Source organism: Typopeltis vanoorti, chromosome 9, assembly GCF_054136105.1.
Source record: "Typopeltis vanoorti isolate ZY-2024b chromosome 9, IOZ_Tvanoo_1.0, whole genome shotgun sequence".
NCBI lineage: Eukaryota > Metazoa > Arthropoda > Arachnida > Uropygi > Thelyphonidae > Typopeltis > Typopeltis vanoorti.
Genome location: NC_143557.1, coordinates 69,703,233 through 69,716,253, shown reverse-complemented (window position 1 = coordinate 69,716,253; position 13,021 = coordinate 69,703,233). Strand labels below are relative to the sequence as shown.

At 35.8% G+C, this 13,021-nt stretch overlaps 1 protein-coding gene across 1 annotated transcript in view; it reads left to right on the top strand.

Moving 5' to 3' along the window:
- The window catches only part of LOC150103130 (uncharacterized), a 607,032-nt gene that overhangs the window by 33,527 nt on the left and 560,484 nt on the right, over positions 1 to 13,021 (top strand). Inside the window, exon 2 of the mRNA XM_090397550.1 lies at positions 10,834 to 10,941. Coding sequence (XP_090253676.1) covers positions 10,835 to 10,941 — 107 coding nt within the window. The 5' untranslated portion in view covers position 10,834. The remainder of the gene's footprint in view (positions 1 to 10,833; positions 10,942 to 13,021) is intronic.

Here is a 13,021-nt window from a genome sequence, read left to right as displayed (position 1 = left end):
ATCAAAGCAAGTTTTTTTTTTTTTTTTGGAAATTATGGCATGATTTGTATGATGTGCCTGGTCTGCCTTTTTTTTTTTTTTTTTTTGCTGAAATTGGTTTTCGAGGGAGATTGCTTTTTGTTGCACTGACACAGTCAATATTTATTTGTTTCATTATAGATGCATTTATGGTTAGATGGAAAGAGAAAGTAGAGACATGCTGCAAGAGGAGATATTCTTGAAAATGACACCCATACAGATTGTGACAGAGTGACCAGACTACTTGGCAGTGTGCCTCCCCCCCCCCCACACACCATTACTTGGACTTCCTCTCTAGGCACGGCTTGGCAATGGAATTATGCACCACTTGACTAGGAAGCCTCCTCCTGATTCATCCTGACGTTTTGATCCACACATTATCTGGTAGCTAGCCTGTGGCACTAAAGATTTTATTGATGTCCTTGATACGTCATGTTTGATACAAATATCTCCTTGATGTTTAACATGCCCTTAAAGTGTACCACTCACTTCGCACTGCATGGAGAAGTTGGGAAGGGGTGAGAGAGAGCAGAAAAGGAACTCCGGCTCTGGAGACCAAATGTGGCGTTTACCACTTTAGTCCTCTAATAAGCCAAGTGGTGGTGTATTTTACTAGGCAATGAAGAGCATCTCCCACCTGGAAAGTTGTTGATATACCACCTGAATGAAACTGGAGTTTTTGTCTCAGAACACTTACAATAATTTTTTCTTTCTTTTTTTGGACTGCCATGACACATTTTTCTTTGGGAAAGTCTTGGATATAGGGAAGGAATTTTGAACAGAAGAGAATAAAGGCATTCATTCCAATAGAGAGAATTTCTGAAAACAAAATCACAAATTTCTAGATCTGGAGAATGGAAACAGTAATCTGACCATGGAAAAGATTGTCTCAGAGATCTTCCCTTGCCATGAGATGGCATTAAATTTCAGTGTCTGTAGTTTATTTGGTATAAATTTCTTCAACTAGGTTATTTTGTCCATGATTTTAAAAAAAAATTCCTGTTTTTTTATTACTTGGTAGTATCACTTCTCAGTCTGGCTCCCACTGATGAGACCTGAAGAAATCAATCAAGGTTGAAACCAGTCTGGGTAGTGGCCCCTGCCATAATGCATAGCATTATACATGTCTAAGGATATGTACAATGTATTATGGGTTACTAAGGCAATTGATGTGAAGTCATTAGCTCCCTATATACAAGTAGCCTAGTCATGAAGTTACTTCATGTGCAAATTTTGTTTGCCTAAACTTGGATAAAGGATGAAACCAAGAATATAATTTCTTGGCATCTTTATTTTATAGATTCTTAGAACAGCAAAGTGTATAAATGGTGTTTGGAAGCATCTTCTGAAAATATGTTTACATGATTCCAGGATTGTACAAGCCTTATAAGAGGTTAGAAGTGAGAAGATATAGAGTTGTATTGGTGGAAGCTGTAGAAAAATAGTTAAAAAATTAAAACCTTCTAGAGCTAGAAGCAGAGAAAGTGACATAAAAAGAGAAAAACATGAAGCCAAACTTCTCCCCCCCCCCCAAGTGTTTACAGCAAAAAAAGTGGCAATGCCTTTGCCACTGTTAATAAGGCAATTTAGTTGTTTGAGGAAATGGACCCCAGCATGGAGAGATTTAGCAAAGTAGAATGATGCAAGCTACAATTGCTTGTTACAAAGAATTTTATTGAGATTTGTTTCGAGGCATTTATTCACAAATATTATGCCATGGACATAGATGTTCGACTGTCTTTAGGTGGGAGATAAATTTCATTGTTCGGTCTCAGATCACTGCCCCACATATTGGAGGTCTGAAAAAAAGTTCCACGATTGGTCTTGAGAGCATGGTTTCCAGACCATAAATAATAAAAATAATAAGAATAAAAAATACAAAAAAAATATAAAAAATTCATTAAAAAAATCCTTAGCCTACTAAAGTACTTATGTAATATAAGTTTACACCTTTTCATTGGTGGGAGTCACATAAAATAGATAATAAATTATAAGAGTCAGGTTTTCTGTAAGTAATCCTTCAAAAATATTTGTGGGGTCTTTCACACTTGAGGAACTCTTTATTGCAAGGCTTGTTAATGAATTCAAGGACAGTTAGATCTTGCATATATTTCCTTTGTGCACATAGGGAGTGTCTATAATTCAGTAGCAACAACACCCTCTGGTTTTTAATCATCTTCTATGATGTGCTTTTCAGTTGAATGAGTTAGCTTGTATCATACGTTGATGGTAGTTTTTTTTTCATAGTCTCAGTCAGAATGCACACAATTTTTATAAAATATCTTGCACATAAGAGATCATTGAAGATACATCACAGTACAGTCATGCTGTGTGTTGATAAGTGATGAGAAGGAAGAAAGAAATCTGCTCATGTTAAAGAAGTTATGTTTTGAATGAAAGAGAACAAGCTAGTTGTGAAAGTTAGAAAAGAACCATTGTTGATTACATCATAATATTATCAGAAGTAAGGAAGTGGAATAAGAGCTTTCTGTTAAAAAATAGGATTCTGTTTTGGTAACATTGGATTGCTTAGATTATCTTCACCCTGCTAGAGAACAGTAAGGAGTCATTTAAGACATTTATAGATGACATGGAAGATGAATGATGCTTGAGCACTACAAGGTTTCTCAAAGAATAGGAATAAAGTGTACTGTCTTCAACAAAAAATAACTGCTGAGACAATTTGAGATTAATGAGAGAAGGTTGTTAATGTGTAGGAGGAAAAATGTGGGTATCAGAGAGGAAACTAGTGATCCAGTCACCAAGAGCAGGAGGAAGATCATAAGATGACAGCTTGGTAAGAATGCTTCTCTACTCAATGAAATGCTTTGGAAATATCAAGGGTGAATACATCATTTTCTCCAAATTTATCCATGGCTTGTGCCTAAAGATTGGTAACAGTGACTAGGACATCTGCTCTAGAGCAAGAGTTATAATCAGTATTGATCACTAATTAACGGATGTCCACTTATTAGCAGTGAAGAAGTTGGCTATTAATGAGTTTTAACTTCAGGAGTATTTAAGTGAAGGTAATAGGATTATAGTTTGATTTTCATCTCCCTTTTTAGTGACAAGTTGGAGAAAGGCTTGTTTTCATGATGCTAGGTAGATGCAGTCTTTAAAAATATAAATATGACAGCTTGTATAGGCACTGCATTATTAGTGTTAATTCTGGAGCACTAATTTTTATCATGATTGTAAGGATACCATAAGACTCTGATGCCTTTCCTTCAAAAGATCAGAGTACATATAAAATGAGTTTTTCAAGGGGGAGTATTGTGGTAGTGTAATTTTCATTAGTCTTTACAATTGCTAGAGGTTAAAATTGACAAGAGATAGCCATGTCATTAGGTGATGTTACTGTGTGGCAGCATTTGGATGGGAGACAAGTGGAAGCATGGAAGGACAGAAAAAAATTGCTACCAATAGTCTTAGCAAGGGACAATAATTGAGTGCTCTCTGAGCAGGAGATAAATTTTCTGCATTTATCACTAGCAGTCTTTAGCACTTGGACTACACTACACCCTGCAACATCTGTTGCAGGGTGTAGTGTAGTCCAAGTGCCAAGCTGGGGTTTTGACTTGAGCCATTTAATGTATGCTGATCTTTGACTGATTGCTATGTTATCTGGTTTTCCAAAAGAAGAACCAGGTCTTGGATAGTTGTTTGATTGCTTTTGTGGATAACAAAAGCCTTCATTTCAGTGGATTATTTCTTATTTGGTGAAGCAGATGTTTTACCAAATAGGAATAATTAGAGAATGATCAGGGAGAATGGAAACAGTAATCAGGCATGGAAGATAGGCCTAGAAATCATCACCATTTTAGTGATGTAGGACAGAAATTAGAAATTGGCTGGGAGAAGGTTTAGCTGTAGAAAGAAAACACGGAAAGATTATAGTTAGATTTGACGAGGACAATTGACACACACACACAGTGTGTTTATTGGTGAGGGATCCAGGGTGTTAGAATAATGAGTTGTTGACATGATTTTTATGTATGTGATTCCCACAAATGTATAACCCATAAAAGGTTATAAACCTACAGTACATTAGCCACGAATGAGATAAGAATTTTTTTCTGTTTTTATTAATTTTATTTATTTTTTATATAATATGGAAATCCTGCTCTAGAGAACCAAACATTGACTTTTTCAATCCTTCAATAAGTTTAGTAGTGGTCTCACAACAGTCAATGAAATTTATCTCCTACCTAAAGACAATTACAAACACCCATGTCCATTGCAGGTTTTAAACCTGCAGCCTTCTGGTTGGAAAGCAGGCATGCTAACCATTCAGCCAAAGACTGTCCTGATTGATTGACTGAATGACTAAGCATATCTGCCCTCTGACCATCTGGCTGCAAGGTTCAAATCCTGATATGGGTATGGATTTTTGTGGTGGATGTGTACAGAATGAGATGAATTTCATTGCCCAATACAAGATCACTGTCCCACTTATTGGAGACTTGAAAAAGCTGTTTTTCTAGAACAGTTTCTGGAGTATGAAAAAAAAAAAATTTCATTTCCTTTCCAGTTTATGTTGCTTTGAGTAATTAAACTACAGGAAATGATCTTTAGGGATAAACTATCAAATAGGTGAGCCTGATTATCATAATTAGGAGAGTGGTAAAGGCAGTTGATGAGAGTGAAAGTAACAAAATAAGGCAGGGAAATTTTCAGTGAGAGCAGATCCTATAGGGATGGAGATTCAAGGATTAGTAGTCTCTGGCAGAGAATATCTGATCCACAAATGCATGTTTTTTCTCTCTCTCTCTCTTTTTTTTTTTTTTGTATGTTAGATGCAAAGAAATGATGGTGTATATGTCATTAATGTTTATGTTGAAGTCCTGAATGTTTGTGAAGTGGATGTGGAAGTAATTTTTTACATTAACAAATATAATATACAGGGTGTTCGGGATAAATTTGACAGTTTCGTAAGGAAAAAGAAAATCTTCTTTGTATCTATTAAATTTAATGAATTGACAAAAAAACATTACAGGCAGAGTTAATTACAATACTATCAACAAGATTTACTCAAAATAACCACCATTAGCATCGATCACAGCTTCAATTCTGCTTCGGAACCTCGAACAAGCTGATGCTACAGTCTCCCTGGGAAGGGCCGCAAAAACTGTTTTAATTTTATCCATTAACTGGGCTTTTGTATTACTGGAAGTGCGATTGGTGTCTTTTTCAACTGCGCCCCATACAAAATAATCCATGGGGTTAAGGTCTGGGGAGTTTGGAGGCCAAACATTTGGACTGGTGAAGTCGTAGAAATTTTCAGACAACCATTTTTGACTTTTCCCAGAGGTGTGGCAAGGGGCCGAATCCTGCTGCCATACATACGGCCTACCATTGGCTACCCTTGTTATCCAGGGCTTGACTACAGTTAGCAACTCCACGAACAAAGCCCGAATTCCAATGCCAGGGTTCTTCAACACCTGTTCCTGCAGATTTGCGAGGAATTCTGCTGTACGAACGCAATCAGATCGTCTGCTAGGGATCTTTCTTCTTGCTACATCCTCGTAGTTACCATTGCAAGTCTCTAGTTCATGCCTGATTGTTTTTACTGTATTCAGGGAGCATTGGGCAGCAGTCGTAATATCCTTATTTTGATGGCGGGCACGAATCATCATGATACAAGTTATTCTCTTCCATGATTCAGGTGGGTTCCAGCTATCCATCCTTTCTGACATCTTGTATGTGAATGAAGAAGGGTCCAAACTTTTAAATGAAGAGAAGTGTGACATGTAACTTACGGAAAAATATAATTAATTATAAATATGTCAAATTTATCCCGAACACCCTGTATTGGTGTCATGGCATTATTTTGGTCATAATTCATATTTGCCCAGCTTATACATATGATATTCCATCCATTCCCAACAAGATAAGCTTATTAGCATGATGTTTATTTAATAATCTTAAACACCATCCACTTCTATATTATTACAGGGGAATCTGTAGGGAGCTTAGACTTTTGTTATGTTAATCCCACACATGAGAGGTCGATAAGTGTATAAGCACATCAGTGCCGTATCTGGGGTGTAGATGAGGACTCAGGAGTTTGACTTTTTTTTTTGAAGAGTTGTAGGTTGTAGTTTGGAAATTATCTCTTGTGCTAGGCTGTTTTAGAAGAAAGGATTGCAGGAGACTCACAATATCAACTGCTTTTCTTAACCTCTTTTGGATGCCTTCACTATTATTATTATTATTATTATTATTATTATTTTGACACCTCCAGGGAGTCCAAAGACTCATCGAGGGAGAGTGTGCCGACAGCATCGAACGATTGGCCCCCTTCCAACTACTAACCGCGCTCAAACTTACTTAATTGAGCCATTAGTAGCAGAGGCTCTACCAATCGACCAACCTTTGCCGGCAACTTCACTATCAAAGCACTGACAACAGACTCCATCCATCTATTCTACACATTCACTACTCTCCAGGTGAAAAATCTAGTCCTCATACTCTTACTAACCACACTCATATTTAAAATTCCAGAGATGACTCCTTAGACCAATAACAGTGATCCAGGCTTATTCATGTGGCATACTGCTAGTCATTTGTCTTCTCCTGGATTCTTCTCCTCCCTATATTACTCTGCTTTCTGTCCATCAGCCACCTTTGTATCCATATCACCAGCTTCTTCACATGCATCAGCATTTGAGTTTGTGTGATGTTTTGCAGAATGCAATAATATCATTATGTAGTCATGCCCTTTATCCATTTTTGCTCTTATGCTATTATAAAAAAAAATAATATATTACAAAGGCATGTAATATATGCAAAGTGCCCCTTTTGGAATACTTGCTACATCTGTTCACAGGCCACTACATACTGAAAGATTCGGCACATCAATACATCTGAAAAAATAGGCATCTTTGCTCAACAGAACACATGTTATCTGCTCCAATTCCCACGTTCCAAAAAGAATTGAGCACCATTTAGTGCACCTTACTACATAATGGTTTCACCCTAAAGTTTAATGTATCTTAGACTCTTACAAGCCCATCGCCCAAACCCTGAACCTATACAATGACTCCCTATCCCATATATCCCATGTATCACCTATTTGCAAAACCATGTTATCCTCCCTGGGAAGGGGAGGGGGATAGCATAGCTTTGCTTCAAATGATACTCTAGGGGAAATAGAGAATCATTCTTAACCATCCGTTCCAGAATTCTATCTTTGAACAACTTTTCCAGTATCTTTATCGTTGCTCCTGAGATACTGATTGGTCTGTAATTTGTTACTACAGCCACAGAGGCTTCTTTGTGCAGTGGAACTATTGAGCCCTTCTACTACCTTGAGACTTAACCAGAACTGACTGAGCCAAGTTGAATAGCCTCACCAGAGGCAGTGCAAATTCCTTTGCACATTCTCGTAATATACCAGCCGATATCCCATTTAATCTTAGCAGTATTTGCATTGAGATTTTGCAATATCTTAAGTACTTCCAACCTCTATTCTTATATCAGTTCCTGTCACAGCAGTATTACTTTGATAATAGATCCTTCCAAAGGTTTCTTAGTAGTGTATTTGTCTGTTTCTGTCACTAAACTACCGTCAGCACTTCCTTTTGGGTTCGATATGCAGATGATGTGTTTGTCATCTGGACAGACTCAGAATCTATACTTGCTGTTTTAACCAAAATCAACAGCCTTCACTTGGGGGAAAAAAAAAAGAAAAAAGATGGACAATTAGCCTTCCTGGATGTCCTCCTTTCCCATGCCCCTTTTGGAATACTTGCTACATCTGTTCACCTTAAACCTACCTTCACAAGCCACTGCATACAGCAAGATTTGGCTCAACAGAACATGTGTTATCTGTTCCAATTCCTATGCTCTCCAAAAAGAATTGAGCACCATTTAGTGCATCTTACTACATAATGATTTCACCCTAAAGTTTAACGTATCTTAGACTCTTACAAGCCCATCGTCAAAAACCCTGAACCCGTACAATGACTCCCTATCCATATATATCACAGACATCTCTGAGACAATTGCTAGGATTCTGAAAAGATAAAATTTAGTTTCTACTTTTTTCCCTATCAACAAAATCTCCTCTTGGTTACCATCTACAAAATATACCCCTGCCCTTCCTCCCTGGTGTTGACCAAGTTCAGTGAGTGCCTTCTCTTGTACTTTGGACAAACAGGTATGCTCTGAATAGATTGGACACTGAATACAATATCCTGTGGCCCAATACTTGCCTTTTACATTGCTGAAAGTTTAGGGTTGAGTGGTTATTTAAAGAGTGAAGCACTTCTACACTACCAAAATTTAAATTTGCATGACTCTTTTTATTGCCAAGATATGGGACAATCTCATCCTCATAAATGGCAAGCAATACAGTTCACTTCTTCCATTTTAATTATTATTTTTAATTTAATGCTGTTCATTTCATTATCTAATTAAATTTAATTTTATTTCAAATCAGTTAATTTTAAATTTGAGCCTTAATCGTAATCTTATTTATTGTAACTACCCACTAGGTGGTATCTGGTATCCTATGGGCAATGAGTTTGTAAGAGTCTAAGATGCATTTAAACTTTGAGGTGAAACCATTCTGTAGTAAGATGTACTGGATGGTGTTCAGTTTTTGTTGGAGAGCTTGGGAATAATCACAAACATTCATGGCATGTGGTTCAGCTTTGTAAATAGGATTAATATTCTTTTGTTGTAGCTTCACCTTGTGATTATGCTGATGCACTGATAATGTCTAGTTACTTTCTGGTCGAAATATTTGCAATAATAAAATTACTATATTGTGTTTGTCTAATGTCTATGTGTCTAATAAATGTTATCATGCCACAAGTTCCATTAAAAAATTAGATAACTTAGTTGGAAAACTGACCATATTAATTTAATTTCTCTATACTCTCATTGCTATTTTAAAGCAAATTTTATTATTGTACAGTATGTTTAATGTATAGTCATTTAAATTCATTTATAGTCATTTAAATCTCAATAAACATAAACTACGCACTACATTCAGACCATATAGCAAATTAGCCACCCTCATCCGCTCACCCAAGGACAGCATTCCTCCTTTATCACATCCAGGAGTCTACCAAGTACCCTGCTCATGCAATCAAGCCTACTACGGTCAAACAGGAAGAACTGTGAATATCCGCATCAGCGAACATAAACGATACGTCCGGAAATATCATTATGGGAAGTCGGGCCTAGCAGACCATGCTCTGGATACCCCTGCACACAGGATCAACTGGAAAAACACAAAAGTACTACACAGAAACCCATATAAATCAGAGAGATTGTTCTTAGAGGCGACAGAAGCCCTAAAACACACTCCAAATCTCAACAAATATGGCTGTATTAACTTGCCGAAGATCTGGAAGACAGTCATATTAAGAAAAAACTAGCACTTTTCTAGGACTCTAGTAATATATGATAGCGTTTTTTTTTTTTTTTTTTTCAGATAGAGGGCGCCAAAATCAGGACTCTAGTCTTTGTGTTGCTGCTACAATTTTGGTTAAGTACACCATGTTGTTTTAGTCTCGCGTATTGTGACAAACAGTGTTTTTGTGCTCTGAAGATGCTGGTTATAATACCAGCGAAATATCAGCATCAAGTCAATAAATTAATTATTTACTTAGTTTCTGTGTTCTATTATACCGTTAAAATAATAAACAACATGTTCGACGAACACATAAGTCTGTCCACACGTTTATAGTCATTTAAAATTTATCAGTTCAATAATCTCTAATATCTCATATTAGAGAGATTATTGAACAAACTTATTTTTTTTAAGGGTAAGATTACCAGTGGTTCTTTCTAATACTGCCATTAAATTAATGATATAGGAACTTGATTAGTTAGTCACATGTGATGTCATTTTGACACCCTGTTGTCATTCCCGTACCATTGGGTTTTGGGAGGGAAGTCTTTTGCTAGAAGTGGTAAGGTTGCAGTTATCTTTTCCACAAAGAGTTAGTAGGACAATCACAAACATTCATGCAACTGGTTGGATTTGAACATGCGGCCTCTTGACTGGAGAGTGGATATGGTAATCACTTAGCCAACCAGCCTGGCAGGAACTTGATTAGTAGTTATAAATCTTTTGAATTATTTTCATTGTATTTTTTAGAATAATGAATTTGGATATTAAATAAACACGAGTTAATAAATTGAATGACAGAATTCCTTTTTTTATTATTTATTTTGGAAAAGAGAGAAACAGATGAAGTAGTCAAAATGAACATGTTCTGACAATTATAATAGCATTTTTAGAATTTTGACATGAGTGAAATGAATAATACTATAACAAATTAATACCGTATTTACTCGAATATAACTCTCCCTCACATATATCTCGCACCCCTGATTTTACTTTATGTAAAAAAGAAGTTAAAATCTTCAGTTGTTTGTTGATGATGCATTTTCATTTTTTTAAATCATGGTGAAGATGATGCTGAAATGATAAAAGGGCAAGCAATAATGAAACTGCTTGTTTTAATTTAATTGCAGAAGCATTGTCGCTAAATCTAATATTATGCAATGACGGTGAGTGGCTGATCGCATAAATAACTTTGATAATTAAAAATTCATTGTATTCATTTTATAAATGTGAACAATTATAAATTATGATGAATACTGAGAATTTAATTATAAATGTCAGTTGAATTTTTTCCTGAAAAACTTTAGTTTCTGAGAATCCTACATGTATCTCGCATCACAATTTTTTAACTTTAATTTTGAGGAAAAAAGTGAGTTATATTCAAGTAAATATGGTAAGCATGCACATCTGCATTATGTAATTTGCTTTTATTAATTTATCTTATTCAGGATGGCCCAGGATATCTCAAGAAGTAGAATTGGATTTTTGGATGATACTTCACTTTCTAAAACTCCAAAGCCACCATTTCAAACTTCCACTGCTATAAAAGAAATTGGGTATATATTAATATCTTTGCTGTTATTATTATTATTAAAGTAGATAGGATCCTACAAAATATGTTGATTAGCAGAAGATTTAGACTTGACTTTGAATACATGCATTGTCATATAGTACATCAATTCCTTGTTTATCATGATGCTAATTCTATTAACCATGTTCCTTATCACAAAAAGGAAAATAGTAAATTGCTGTGATATTTAGACTAAATATGAAGTTAAATATCCTCATTAGAAGTCAGTTTCAATTAGAATAATGTAGATAATTTCAAGATGCCAGTGAAAGCAAAAGAATTTATTTAACTAGACAGAAAAGTAACTGACATAAGGTGCAGAAAAAAAAAAAAAAAAAAGAGATTCTTATTAAGCATGTGCCCTAACTGTATGTGATTCCTAGTATTGTTTGATTAACTGTACTGAAGATGTCTTATGATACTTAGGACGAAATATTTACTTATTAAAAAAAATTTTATTGCTGTGGTTAAGTGTGTATGTTTAGTCATTATCATAATATCAATAGCAAAAAGAACCTTGTGGGCAGCCTCATTTGACTTCTGGATCTGTATAACAGGGGATATAGTAATAGGAGAACGAAAAACATAGAAATAATTGTGTTAATAATAAAACACATGAGAAATGACAGACTGAGAAGTTGCTAGATATCAATAGTTTATGTAATCAATAATATACTTAGTTTGTTCTCCCATTATGAATTTATGAAGACTTGTACTAGAACAAGATATTGGTTATAATTAGTGTGTATCCTGAGCAGAAATCCAACAAAAATTTGCTATCAAGAAAGCTCTAGTCTATACACCAAATTTTTCTTAATACACTTCCTTGTGAGTCAGTTCATTTCCTAATGGCTATTAGCTTAATAAGAATCTCTTTTTTTTTTTTCTGCACCTTATGGATTCCCTCTATGCGTGCAGTGGTGTGCTATAGAATTAAATTAAAATCTGGAAAAAAAAATTACATAAAAATGTGATAACATATATAAAAATTATTTCACACAATTTAGGATGACAATTTCCCAGTAATGATAGTAAGAATGTCATTACAGTTCAACTTGGGTCTGTGACGTAGGGCTTCAGCACTTTTCTCTGAAACTGCCTTGCTCAAACAATCCTTGACCACTTCCTATGCACTTATGATATTCATTCCATGTAGTTTCTTATGCCATGGCACTGCTCCAAGTTGCCCCTTAAATTTTTCATAATTTCCAGCTTTGTAGTTCCATATAAACCCTTTCTTGATTAAAATTCCCACATGTTGAGCAACCTCCCAGGACAAGACCACACATTCACTTTCCCTGATCAGAGGTAGAGTTGCTACTGTAGTTATAGATAGCATCTTCTGATGCTATTAACAGATGCAACACTCTTAAACTTCTGGTCCCTTCCATCATGTGTTGTTTTTAATGATCCTTAGTAATTCTGGTTCCATTTTGCCATGTGCCCTTTTCTCCTTCCAATCTATATCACCACAGTTAGTCTCCCAAGGTTACTGTTCAGCATGCACTCATTGTGCTAATCTGCTGATGCATGTCGTCCACATTTTCTTCTTGACTCCCAAGTCTATAGCAGCAACCAACACTGTATTTTTCCCTGTTCGCCTCTGTCTTACACCAGTGACAGCCTCAAATGAGCCATTTCCCAGATCTACAGTCTTTGTTGAAGTTCTTGAGTTGTCATTAATAATACCCATCCTCCTTCCATATTTCTTCTATCTTCTGAAAATACAATATTCATTACATTCTATCTGTGTAATTACACCTTTCTCTGACAACTGGGTCTTGCTGATGCCAGTAATTTTTAGCCAAGTCGAGCTGACCAATGCTAAAAACTCCTTTCTTTTATTTCTGATACTTTGGGCATTCGTGTACATGCATTTCAACATCCTCTTGGGACCACAGTTATCCTTACGTAATGTCATTACCTGCCCATTCAGTTTGAAATCTGAAAAACGGCACCCACCTTGCTCTTTATAATCATTCCTACACATACACCCAATCATCTATCCCAGGGAATGGCTAGACATGTGCTTGATTCCCCCCCCCCCCCCCCTTGCCAACATCTCT